Source organism: Carettochelys insculpta, chromosome 2 (assembly GCF_033958435.1).
Source record: "Carettochelys insculpta isolate YL-2023 chromosome 2, ASM3395843v1, whole genome shotgun sequence".
Taxonomy (NCBI): domain Eukaryota; kingdom Metazoa; phylum Chordata; order Testudines; family Carettochelyidae; genus Carettochelys; species Carettochelys insculpta.
Genome location: NC_134138.1, coordinates 41,347,742 through 41,360,306, shown reverse-complemented (window position 1 = coordinate 41,360,306; position 12,565 = coordinate 41,347,742). Strand labels below are relative to the sequence as shown.

General features: G+C 45.0%; 1 protein-coding gene and 1 long non-coding RNA gene across 2 annotated transcripts in view; one reads left to right on the top strand and one right to left on the bottom strand.

Moving 5' to 3' along the window:
• The window catches only part of UBR5 (ubiquitin protein ligase E3 component n-recognin 5), a 160,812-nt gene extending 154,133 nt beyond the window's left edge, over positions 1–6,679 (bottom strand). Inside the window, exon 1 of the mRNA XM_074986831.1 lies at positions 6,398–6,679. Within this exon, the coding sequence (XP_074842932.1) occupies positions 6,398–6,459 (62 nt within the window). The 5' untranslated portion in view covers positions 6,460–6,679. The remainder of the gene's footprint in view (positions 1–6,397) is intronic.
• Positions 6,680–6,968: 289 nt separating this feature from the next.
• LOC142008476 (uncharacterized) lies at positions 6,969–12,155 on the top strand. The gene is made up of 3 exons (XR_012644156.1): positions 6,969–7,404; positions 9,583–9,712; positions 11,457–12,155. It is a non-coding gene; the product is annotated as an uncharacterized LOC142008476 (long non-coding RNA).
• The last annotated feature ends 410 nt before the right edge of the window (positions 12,156–12,565 follow it).

Below are 12,565 nucleotides of genomic sequence, written 5' to 3'. Positions count from 1 at the left end.
GACATCCCCGGCCTCTGTCAGAGGCTGGAGATGGATAGCAGGAGACAAGTTGCTTGATCATTGCCTTCAGTCCACCCCCTCTGGGGCACATGGCACTGGCCACTGTCAGCAGAGCAGATGCTGGGCTAAATGGACCTTTGGTCGGACCCAGTAATGGCCCTTCTTATGTTATTATGTCTAAATTCATATTGGTTAAATCCTTTGTTTTAAGATCTGAGGTCACCCACTACCTTGAATCACAGGGTTATACATGTAAACCCCTACATGCTTCAACATGTTTAAATTTTATATTTAGAGTATATTTACACGAGATAATTCCCCAAACTTTCAGAAGACCAACATAACTTACGGTTTTTTGTGGTTTTTTTTTAATTTTATTTGGGGAAGACAAGAGGCTGCCAAAATAGAATTCTGCTCACAAAAAAATCAGAACAAGAAGCCGCACTGGGATAAGGGAGAAAGCCGCACTGGGAAGGGAGAAAAGTGACTGTTTTATATTTGTGTGAAGCCAAGTATAAAGCTATCTACAGAGCGCTGCACGGACAGAAATGTCTATCTGCAACTGTGGACAGACATCATGATCCACAGGGCTCTACTTCCAAGAGCCACTATGGCCAATGGAAGAGAGCATTACTTTGTCATGCCTGGAAGCCAGAGCCTCATGCCAACAGCTTCTCCAGGCAGCACAGGTGCACTGCCCCCTGCTCTGCTGCAAGTGGGGCTGTACAACTCCGGGCAGGAGACACCATGGCTGTGGGGTGGGGCTGGGAGCACGCACTGTCAAGAGCAGCTGCTGATGTGGAGCATTGGCTTCTGGGCACGATGGGGTAACACTCCTCCCCCTTAGCAGCAATGGCTGTAAATATTTAGTCCCTTTTCTATAATCCACCGTTTCTCACCCCTTTTTTTCCATAAAGGAGCCCTATTAAAGTTATAAGTACCTACAGTACTCACAATTTTCAGACAGGCAAATTTTTTTTCTACCATTACAACTCATTTGTTTAAATAACAATTGTAACTGGTTGGGTGGAAGAAATTGCCTGCAGGCAATAAACTTGCCATCATACTTATGATTGTACCAACAGGATAAATAAAAAATATCAGATAAACATAAAACAAGCCCAACTTTTTAATTCATACATATGTATATATTTTTATGCAAACATCAATGAACAGTGATCAATGAAATTACAACAAAAAACTAAATTAATGTGAAATTTGAGCTTGTTTGGATGAAAGCAAATGTGGAAACCTAGGGTTCAAACTGCTGAAGGCCACAATCAATTAATATTTCTGATATGGCTTCTGGTACTACCGTCTTCCAAATCTGCAGTTTTATTCTTTGTTTTCACAAGGAATCAGTCCATTTTAAAACCTTTGGCCATGGCGGCACAAGCCCTGCCTTTCGAAAGGGGTAGGCTAATGAGCCACTTTGGCAGATGCTAATGAGGTGCTGCCATGAATATACAGTACCTTATTAGCATAATGGTGGCCACAAGTTGCAAAACTGCCGCTTTCGAAACACACGCTGCTCATGTAGACAGGGACCTTCTGAAAGGACCCCTGGACTTCAAAAGCCCCTTCTTCCCATTTTCCTTTGGGAAGAAGGGGCTTTTGAAATCCGGGGGGGGGAGGGGGGAGGAATCCTTTTGAGAGGCCTGTCTACACAAGCAGCGTGCGTTTCGAAAGTGGAACTTTCCAAACGCGTGCGGTTGCCTTTATGCTAATGTTCTGCTGCATATTCATGACATTGGCATCTGCCAAAGCAGCTCATTAGCATAGCCCCTTCGAGAGGTGGGGGCTAGTGTAGCCACAGCCTTTTGAGTTGTAACTACGAATACTAAACTAAAATTGTACAAATAGCAATTTTATCACTTCAGATAACAAGCATAATATTCCAGATCCAGGCACCCCCAGCTCACCATTTTAGCCCAATCCCCCTCCTCTAGAGCCAGGCACACCCCTCCCACACTATAATATAATTCCGGTGACTCACTGGAGCCGCCACCACCATTGCCACTGCCATGCACTTCTCCCTCCAAGCACTAGGGAGTGACACGTTAGCAGGGGTGCAAAGTGCTCTCGCTGCATCCATCACTTTATTGCTCAAAGAGCCGCATATGGCTCCAGTGCACGTAACCCCGGACTTCTCTCGCGTACCCTAGGGTATGCATAGCGGACATTGGCTACGTCTACACTAGCCAAAAACTTCGAAATGGCCATGCAAATGGCCATTTCGAAGTTTACTAATGAAGCGCTGAAATACATATTCAGCGCCTCATTAGCATGCGGGCAGCCACGGCACTTCAAAATTGGTGCGGCTCATCCAGACAGGGCTCCTTTTCAAAAGGACCCCGACTACTTCGAAATCCCCTTATTCCCATCTGCTCATAGAAACAAGGGGACTTTGAAGTAGCCAGGGTTCTTTTGAAAAGGAGCCCCGTCTGGACGAGCCACGTGGCGGCGAGCCACATTAATTTCGAAGTACCGTGGCCACCCGCATGCTAATGAGGCGCTGAATATGTATTTCAGCGCTTCATTAGTAAACTTTGAAATGGCCATTTGCATGGCCATCTCGAAGTTTTTGGCTAGTGTAGACACGGTCATTGAGAAACACTGGAATAAGTCACATTATAGCAATAAGTAGTTGTGCCATAAAAAAAAAAAATTAATTAGTATTTCCTGAATAACACCCACCCTACAAACCTTAATTATGAACCCCTTTGAATTCGCAGAGTTGCAAGTTGTGATTTTTTTTATTAGAAACGTGTTAAATGTGTGTTTGTGAAGAGAATACTTATGATTTGCTGCTCAGATCAAGCTAACACTAGATTCAACAGAAAACACTGCTTAAGAGCACTTAAACAGCTTTTTACCCCATATATTAAATACCACGTTTTTGTGAAGAATCCTGTATCAAATGAAAGTTGTAAGGATTGGTGCTGTGGTAAAATAGAACTAGGAAGTGCTAGGAGGGCTGATGAGTTATATTTAGTAAAGATAACTGGAGGGGAAGGCTCACAAGTTGTAGTTCTTATAGGCCAAGATTATTGTGTTTGCACACCTCAGGGGCTCAGAGGCTTCTTGAATCTCTTCACTCCATGCCACAAGTTTCCTGTGTGCAATTAATGCCATCCATCTCTTTCAGCAGCTACACACAATTTCTCCCAAACTCTCCCTCATGTCTGGACACTGGGTATCATCCTATTCTTCCACTAAAAACACACAAGAGTCCCTCAACCTCCCACTCCCCTGCCAGGGGTTTGTGTACCTTCCATTCTCCATCTTTCCATTACCAGAGTTGCCCTATATTTTCCGCATGCCAGAAGTCAGTTCTATGTATCCCCATTACCACTTCCCCAATGCCACAGGTTTTGTATTCACCCCTTCCTCCATACCAGGGTCTCCCAGGGTTGCATACTCTCCCAAATTCAGGATCCCCCATACTAACAACAATATGAGGATCTCTGCACACATCTGCTTTCCGCATCCCCTTCTCCCACCATAGCAGGATCTCACATGCATCCATTAGAAGCGAGTATGTTTCTCCTCTTCCCGATCTCGTTCCAGTGTCCCCCAGTCACCCCTCCCCTGTGTTCACATCCCTGTTTCTCCACTGTTATTTTTCCTTATCTGGAAGGAAAGTCATTCAAGATGTTAAGATGTTAAACACTGCTGGAAGTACATGCAGAGATGAGCCAGGGATACTGTTACACTGGAATTACAGCCTATTTCCCATAATTTTGGAATTCAGATATGGCGTTCAAAACTTACTGCATTACAGAGAAATGCAGATCAATTAACTGAAAGGCTTCCAGAAGTTCAGTCAACGAAAATAGGTGAGGAGTTAAAGACAAATCAGGAGTATTCTTTCAATATATTTGGAGCAAAGTACAATAATTACTTGTTGAATAAAGGCCTCATCATGTTTTTAAAAAACAAGTGGCCGCTTTTAAAAACCTTCATAAACCAGAAGTTAGGTCAAGAAATGGAAATGCTGCAGCACAGTATCAGTGCCACCCATTTCCTCCTCCTGCTGCTGCTGCTGGAAGCAGATGCATGCCATGGAGGAAGGCATTTACTATACAGGAGGTGCATCTCCCAGCATCCATTTAGGCCATCTCCTTTGGAAGCACATGACAGTGCCCTATAAGATGTGTCACTGGGTCACCCTCCACCCCCACAAAAAAAAAAAAAGTTACTCGAGGCTGGCTAGAGTCCCTGTTTTATCATCACAAATCTCTCCTCTCTCTGGAAGAACACAGATGGAGCACTTTGAGTGAAATATGATACTCACAATGACTTACTTTGCTCACTGTAAATATTAAGCCCTTGAATCTCAAGTGTGGTTTAACAGAGAGATATCTGAGCCCTCTCTCTCTTTTCCTGTTCCAAATTATTCAGTGAGACAGCATGATGGAAGCACCTTAGAGAAGAGTTTCCCAAACTAACTTTGCCATGGAACATTTTTGGGCTTGGAATGTATTGACAGAACATAACATGCATGGTGGTGGGGGTTGTTCATACCGAAAAATTGTTGCACATAATGCTCAAAAGTTGATTTAAAAGAGTTAGGTATTCAAGATACCTTTTATTTTACAAAGAACAAAAAAAACAAGAGAAAATCATCTGAATGAACAACTAATGCCCTTCTTATAAAAACATGGTCGCTAACCATTCTAAGTGTAAAAATTAAGTACAAACAAAAAACACAAAACATCAGTACAACAGCCAAAATAAGGAAGGTTAGTGCTGTTCTTTTGTACAAAAACAGAAGGACAATATTGTTCAAAAAGGAACCGTCCTTCCTTAAAGCTTAAAAAACATTTTTTATGAAAAAGAAATGCAAAACAAATTAGGTATGGAAAAATATTTTTTAAATGTTGTGCTTTTTTCATGAATTTGTTATTTTTACAAAGAACTACTGGAAAATAAAAATAAATAACATTTGACAGTTTCTTTAATGGGAAAAGCGTTTTTGCATCTTTTGATCACAAATCCACAGAGAATTGGAGCTTCATACCAGGTGCGGCATCATGTGATTTCTCTGAACACGACTGCTGCAGAAACAATTCAAATCAACTCTGACTGTTTCACCATAAGTCGCATAACTATTATACTATTATGAATGTGTTATAAATCCTAATATACCTACAGTCTAAATACTATTCAAATACCTTATTATTTGATATACACACAATTTCATATTTATTATTTTAGAAAAAAACACTGCTAGCATCTAGTTTTTTTCACAGAACACTTGTTCACATTGCATGGAACATCAGCGTTCCTTGGAACGCGCTGCCCTAGACTTAAAGTCAAATCTGGGAGACAGCAAAGGACAGAAGTCAATATCCAAAGGCTCACACAGCCTGGTAAGAAAGATTACCCTATATCTAAGTCTAAATCTTTCCTATTATTAACTAGGAATAATTTAACAGTGAACTAAAATGAAAACTTACCAGTTTGGATCCTATTAACATTTTACATTACGCAACTTACCAGCTACAGAAAGCATTAATAACTACAGAAGACATCAACAGAATTCTAAAATGTCTCTCAGCTCTTGAGATTTAAAAAAAAGTTGCCTTCCTGCCCCAACCCTACTTTAGTTTCTTTATGACTTGCATTTCTCTCCCCATAACCTAAAATATTACTGGACAGTTTCAAACACCACACTCAAAAAATGTAAGGTGTTTCCAGGTCTCTCTCGCCTGTCTCCCTATGCAGCCAAGGCTAATCACAGTCAGCACTTTGCAGAACAGCCCTTTTCAAAATAAAAGCAAAAAACCTACTATACATCCCACTTTCTACTTCCCTCACCGTCCCTCTGTATCTTCCAGCATTTGCACCCCCAACAACTGCACTGTCTGTCAATCCATCCTTGATTTAGACAGACAAATTCTTGCTCCTTCTCAGCCGCAGGCCAGGAGTAATTATAACTCACTTCTCACACGGGGAGTCGGGTGCAGCCCCCGTGCCTCCCGAGCAGAGAACGCTGGGCGGAGAGAAGCGGGGAAGGGAGTGAGACGGCCACTCGTAGAGGTCACGATCCCTCCCCAGGGCCGGAGTTTGCAATGTCAGGGGACTACCAGGAAATGACCACCCTTCAGACGCCCCCGCAGCGAGAATGCGCCCACACGACCCACCACACCTATGGGGGGAGGTGACCCTGACCTACCCTTCGGACACGTTAGACGGCGGCAAAGAACCAGCTTAACTCTTCACTTCCCCAGGCCCCCGGCCCCCCGCACAGCGACTGCTTCCCTGGCCGGGCCCGGCCGCACGCCGCGCTCCGGCCGCCAGACACATTGGCCCGCCCCTCCTCTCCCTCCCGGGGGGCCGGGCCGCGCCCCTCCCCTCTCCATCTCCCGCACCCACGTGGGCCTCCCCTCACCGGTCATTCAGCTGGTCCTCGGTGCCCGGCAGCGGGTGCACCACGAAGTGGATCGATGTCATGTTGCGCCCCCTCCCCCAGAGGCAGGCAGAGGCCGGGCACACAATGGAGATGGGGGGAGCTCGGCGTCTCCCCCGGGACGACAGGGGCGCTCGCGCCCGCAGGCAGAGTCTTTCCCTCACCACAGCGGCCCGACGCGGAGCGGGGTGCGGGGGCCCGCGGCGGCAGCGTCAGAAAGAGCCTCGCTCCGCGCCACACTCACACACGCGCCGCCATCTTAACTTCCAGCGGCCCCTTCTCCCTCCCTCCTCCCTCTCCTTGCGCCGCGCCGGGGAGGGGCGGGACGCCGAGTGACCGACTGCGATGTAAGCCGCGCGCGCACTGGCGCGCGAAAAGCCCACGGGCGGCGTGTCTGTAACGAAGCAGCGGATTGGGCTAGCCGGCCCGTAAGGCGCAAGTGCGTCGGGCGTAAACTATGTCGCGACCACGTGCTCCTAGGAGGCGCGGGCGGGGGTTGCGGCGGGCTCCCAGGGCTGGAGCGGCTGAGCAGGCAGGGCGGCTGCGCGCCGCGCCGGGCGTGGCTCACTATGGCGGGAGGCTCGGGGCGGCTGCTTGTAGCCTCTTTCCGCCCCCCGGCCTGGTCAGGCTGTCCGGGCGCTGAGCTTCGTATTGGCTGCGGGCGGAGGAGCCTGCGGCCCGTGAGGGGTGGCCTCTCGCCACACGCTCCCCTCTCCCCGCGGCTGCGCGCCGGGCGGGCCTGACTTCGGCGGCGGTAGCGGCCTCGGCGTGCGAGTGGAGCAGTCTAGCGATGGCGGGCGCGGCGCTTCGCTCGCCAGGCGCCAGTACGGCGGCAGCGAACTCCAGGAGGTGCCCGTGCTTTGTCTCGGGTGTCCCGAAGGCACTTGTGACCCTCGGAGCGGCGGGAATGAATATTGTGTCTTTCTGGCTCCCCAGTAGCCGTGTAGGCAGTTTAACCCTGTTTCGACCCCTGCAGAGGAAGGGGGGAGGTAAATGTAGGAGTAACTTGAGTGGATTGAGCCTGAGACGTTGTCTTTGAAATCAAGATGTGGGAGCTTACTGCTGCTGTGGCTAGTGCAAAGCCAGCAAGAGGGCTGTTTTGCTAGTATTAAGTTAAATAAGGCTTCCCCTTCCTTTGTTACAGACTGTATTTTCAACTTTCAAGCACACTGCAGCGTCGCAGCTCAAACAGCATTTTTTTAGAATTGTTTAGCTCATTTAATACATTAGGTTCCCAACATGAAAAATGGTAATTTATCTGATCACCAGATGGTGAGAAAAATTATTTTGCTTCATCAACAAAGTTTTGTGGAGACTTTTAGTTCCAGTATGTGGAAACACGACCAATATTGTAGTGTGTGGTTGCAAAACTTAGGGCTTTCCATTGTAGGAATTTCTATAATGGGAATAGCCATTGGGTCTCCTAGTCTGGTGTTCTGTTAGTAACAGTGGCCACAGCTAGATGTTTCAGAAAGACATGAAGTAGCCTTGCAGTGGGCATCTTAACATAAGAATGGCCATTACTGGGTCAGGCCAAAGGTCCATCTAGCCCAGCAGCCTATCTATTGATAGGGGCCGATGCCAGGTGCCCCAGGGGGGGTGGATCAAAGACAATGACCAAGCAACATGATTCCTGCCATCCATCTCCAACCTCTGACAAACAGGCCAGGGACACCCTTCCTACCTCCTGGCTAATAGCTTTTTATGGACTTAACCTTCATGAATTTATTGAGCCTTTGAACTCTTACAGTCCTCACACAAGGAGTTTCACAGGTTGACTGTGTGCTGTGTGAAAAAGAACTCTTATTAGTTTTAAACCTACTACCCGTTAATTTCATTTGGTGTTCTCTAGTTCTTATATAATGGGCAACAAGTAAGGGAATTTTCTTTATTCACCCTCTCTACACACCTTGTGATTTTATATATCTGTCCTGTCCCCTCTCTGTCTCCTTTTCTCTAAACTGAAAAGTCCCAGGCTCTTTAACTCCTCATATAGGGCCTGTTCCAAACCCCTAATCATTTTAGTTGCCCTTTTTTTGAACCTTTTCTAATGCCAAAATATCTTTTTTTGAGGTGAGGAGACCACATCTGTACGCGTTATTCAAGATGTGGGCATACCATAGTTTTATAATACTCATCCCTCACTATATGAGTACAATTAGTTCCTAAATTCCCATTAAAATACATGTGAAAGTCTCCAGTTCGTTCCAAGGGTTTGTAACTTTTTATAAACCAGTTGAGTTTAGGTATTTTTCTGATGTATTTGAATAGTATGGCACCAGAAATAGAATGTAGTGTATGTAGAGCAGGGATTTCCAACCTATGGGTCGTGACCCAAACATGGGTCCCATTAGATTTGTTTAAAGGTCACCAACTGGGCAGTTTCGAGCTGCATGTGGCAGTTAAAGAACCCCATTTGTGGTTTCTTAATACTGCTGCCTCAGACAGATATCTATCAATAGCAATAACTGCTGGAGATGGCAGGTATCTCTGTCACTTGAGATAACAATTACCTTATGCCTGGGTGCTGAACCCTTAACACTTGAGTTAATTGTTGAGAGCAGGAGGACTGAGGGAGACACACAGCCTAGCAGCCCTGGTGAAGAGGCTGCAGGAAGAGTATCTCAGGCTGGGGCTGTTTGAGGGATGCGGGGGGGTGGGGGGTCTAAGACTAAGGGAAGTTTGTGGTTGCAGGGAGAGTCTAACGTTGGGGGTGGTTTGGGGTTGCTGGGGGTGTAAAGCTGGGGTGGTTTGGGGCTGCTGGGGGGCTCTGAGGCTGGAGGAGGTTTGGGGCTGCTGGGTGGGCTTAAGGCTGGAGGCAGTTTGGGACCATGGGGGACAGTTAAAACCTGGCCAAGGGTGAGGTCTGCAGGGCAGGCAGGGGGTCTAATACAGTAAACCCTGCAGTTACCCAGGGGTTGTTTCCGCAAACCCTGCAAAACTCAAATTTTCTTGCAAGGGGAGTGGAGCCAGGAACCCCAAGGGCTGGTCAGTTTCCTGGGTCCCAGAGTGGCAGGAGCTGAGAACCAGGAGCAGGCTGGTTCCAGTCTCCCCATGACTTGCAGGGAAGCTGGGAACCTGATCAGCTTATTGCTGGTCAGTTTCATGTTCCCGCCATTGCAGGGGAGGGGGACCAAGCTAAGAGCCTTCTCCCTCTCTTCCCCTAGCCAAAGGGCTGTCAGACAGCTGCATGTCTGAGGGAAGAGAGGGAGAAGGCTCCAGCTGCAGGTCTCCTTGCCCACAGCCAGGGACCCTGCTCATATAAGCGGGGGAAATTCTCTCATATAGTGACTAAAGGTAGGTATAGATGTTCCTCATTTTAGCGAGTACTCATAAGTAAAGTACTTATTAAACAAGGGATGTGTAATTCCTAACATCCTGTTTGCTTTTTTGACTGCTGCTGCACACTGCATGGGTGTTTTCAGAGAACTATCCACAATAACCCCAAGATCTCTTTCCTGATTAGTCGTAGCTAAATTATCCCCCATCATCTTGTATGTATACTTGGGATTATTTTTTCCAATGTGCATTACTTTACACTTATCCACATTAAATTTCATTTGCCGTTTTGTTGCCCAATCCCTAAATTTAGTGAGATCTCTTTTCAAGTTCTTCACAGTCTGCTTTTGTCTTGACTATTTTGAATAGTTCCTGTGGTGGGAGATCCCACATATGTCTTGGCCTGAGCACTTAAGTACTGTGTCAAGCTTTGAAGCATAAGCTTCGATATCTCTTCTAAAAGTTTAGTTTTAGTGATAATGGGATAGTCTTGATCTACATGAGAAATAGCCAATTATTTTAACATAATAAAACAACCTTCCTCTTATAACATACTGTTAAATGCTAAAATGCAAATTTTGCTTAACTCTCTTAAACATCTCATCTATACAATGCTTATCACAGTCTGAGGGAATCTCAAGTTAACACTGCTTTAAAATATCAAAATAAAAAAGCAGTCGTAGCATTTTAAAGACTAACAAAATAATTTATTAGATGATGAGCTTTCGTGGGACAGAAAGTGAAGAAGCAGGTTGATAGAATACAGACTAACACAGCTATCTCTCTGTCACTGGTTTAAAATATATATTGAATTAGTGAATCACTCCAAGTATTTTCAAGAGACTCAGTAATGGTAGATAGGACACTTACTTCCACAGCATTTCAGATGCATAAACAAGTGTGCTAATTTGTAACAAATGATTCTGAGGAAGAGTCCTGAAAACTGAACATTTCACTAACAGTGCTAAAGCAGTCTTAGTGGTGTCTGATGTATTTTTCAGTGATGTCACCTTAAAGAGAAACATTAATTATCCTTCTCCACTTTTTTTCAAGTGCAGAAGGAAAATTCTGTTTGTCTGTTCCTTTGAAGGACTCACCTTTGCCATGGCTCCTTTCCCACTCTAGCAAGAGAAATGCAGAAGTGGGGGCCAGCAAAAGTACCTCCAAAACCTTATCTACCAGGTTTTGGGATAAACTTCTACCCAAAAATCCTAAAAACCTTAGATTTTGGGGATAAAATTTGCTGCCACCACCCAAGTAATAATAAGGAAACCAGGGGAGACTACTTGGGAAATCTCAGCCCCAAAAGTAAAAAAACAGGACACACACATTAACCAATACCAGGTTAATAAAAAGAAAAAGAGAGAACTTTTATTATTACAACAATATTCATGTTGCAAACCTCATGACTAGATGGAAGAGTCACAATGTAAAACACATGGGGAGTCTCCAACCATGGGCCTAAAACTTAGTTACAAGGAGAGTAAAAGAACATTTCTAAAAAGTGCACAGACATCAGATCCCACTTCCCAAACCATAAAACAATAAAGCCTAATTGATTTATCAAGACAAAAAGCAGTCAAGTAGCACTTTAAAGACTAGCAAAATAGTTTATTAGGTGAGCTTTTGTGGGACAGACCCACTTCTTCAGACCATAGCCACTGCTTTTTGTCTGGACTCCTTTTTGTTTTGATAGCGTATAGACTAGCACGGCTTCCTCTCTGTTACTAATGGATTTATCTAAACTTTACCCTACTTACAGAAGATTGGAGGGCCTGCTCTTGGAGGAAGATAGTCTGTGTCTCTCCCTCATGGCTGGAAAAAAGAAAGAAGCAACAGGACAGAAAAAAGGAGGAGCCAAAAAATTCAATTCTTACCTACATTCCTATAGGCCAACCTCACCTGGCTAAGGAGGTTAACCCTTTTACTCCCAGGCTCCTGGCTAACCCTCATGATAATGACAGCCTTTCAATGACTTGGGAAGAAATGTTGCAGGTGGAAGGCTATAAAAAAAGTACAGTGCACCTGATCACTTAAAGAAAATTGGACCTCTTATGAAGAAGCAAGTTAACTAATAGGAACACTGGCTCTGCTACTCTGCTTTTGGGGGTGTCAGGTGACCTGGGAGCAGGAAAGAGAGAGAGAGAGAGAACCTAGTTTGGGTATAATTTGTATTCTAGTAATGCTATTGTAAAAGCAACGAGCCCTGTGGCACCTTAAAGACTGACAAATGTACAGTAAACTCTTTGATATCTGGCATTCTGTCATCCTCAACGTTCAACTGGCATTTTAGCCATAAGCAATTAGTTATTTTCTGTAAGTACAGTATAGTGAAAGTAAATAAAGATACAGTATAAATTTACAGTGTACAGTACTACTTTCAGTAGATAAAGTACTCTGCATATGCTTTTGTTTCTTAATATCTAATCTTGTTTTTCTTTAACTAACCAGAATATTTGAATATCCGGCAACCTCCCAGTCCTAGAGTTGCCCGATGTGAGTTTACTGTATTGGCTCACAAGTTTTGTGAGCTAATACATTTGTTAGTTTTTAACCGGTTTTTGCCAAAACAGACTAACATGGCTACCTCTCTGAAATGAATGCTGCAGTGTTGCTCAAGGGAATTTTTCCTAAGTGGTAACTGGGTCCTGAAGTAAACCTGGTCCTTCCAACACCTTCAGTGAAAGGTTGACCTGGTCTAGCTTCCATAGTACTTTCCCCATCAGTTGTTTGATATATTCCTACTACTGCTAACAGACTCAATTTGGTGCAAGGGGGAAAACTCAGCAGCATGCTGCTATATTACATGTTCATTTTTCTCAGCAGTCTCTGTGTTTTGTCATGTGTACTATATGGTATTGAGCATGTTAT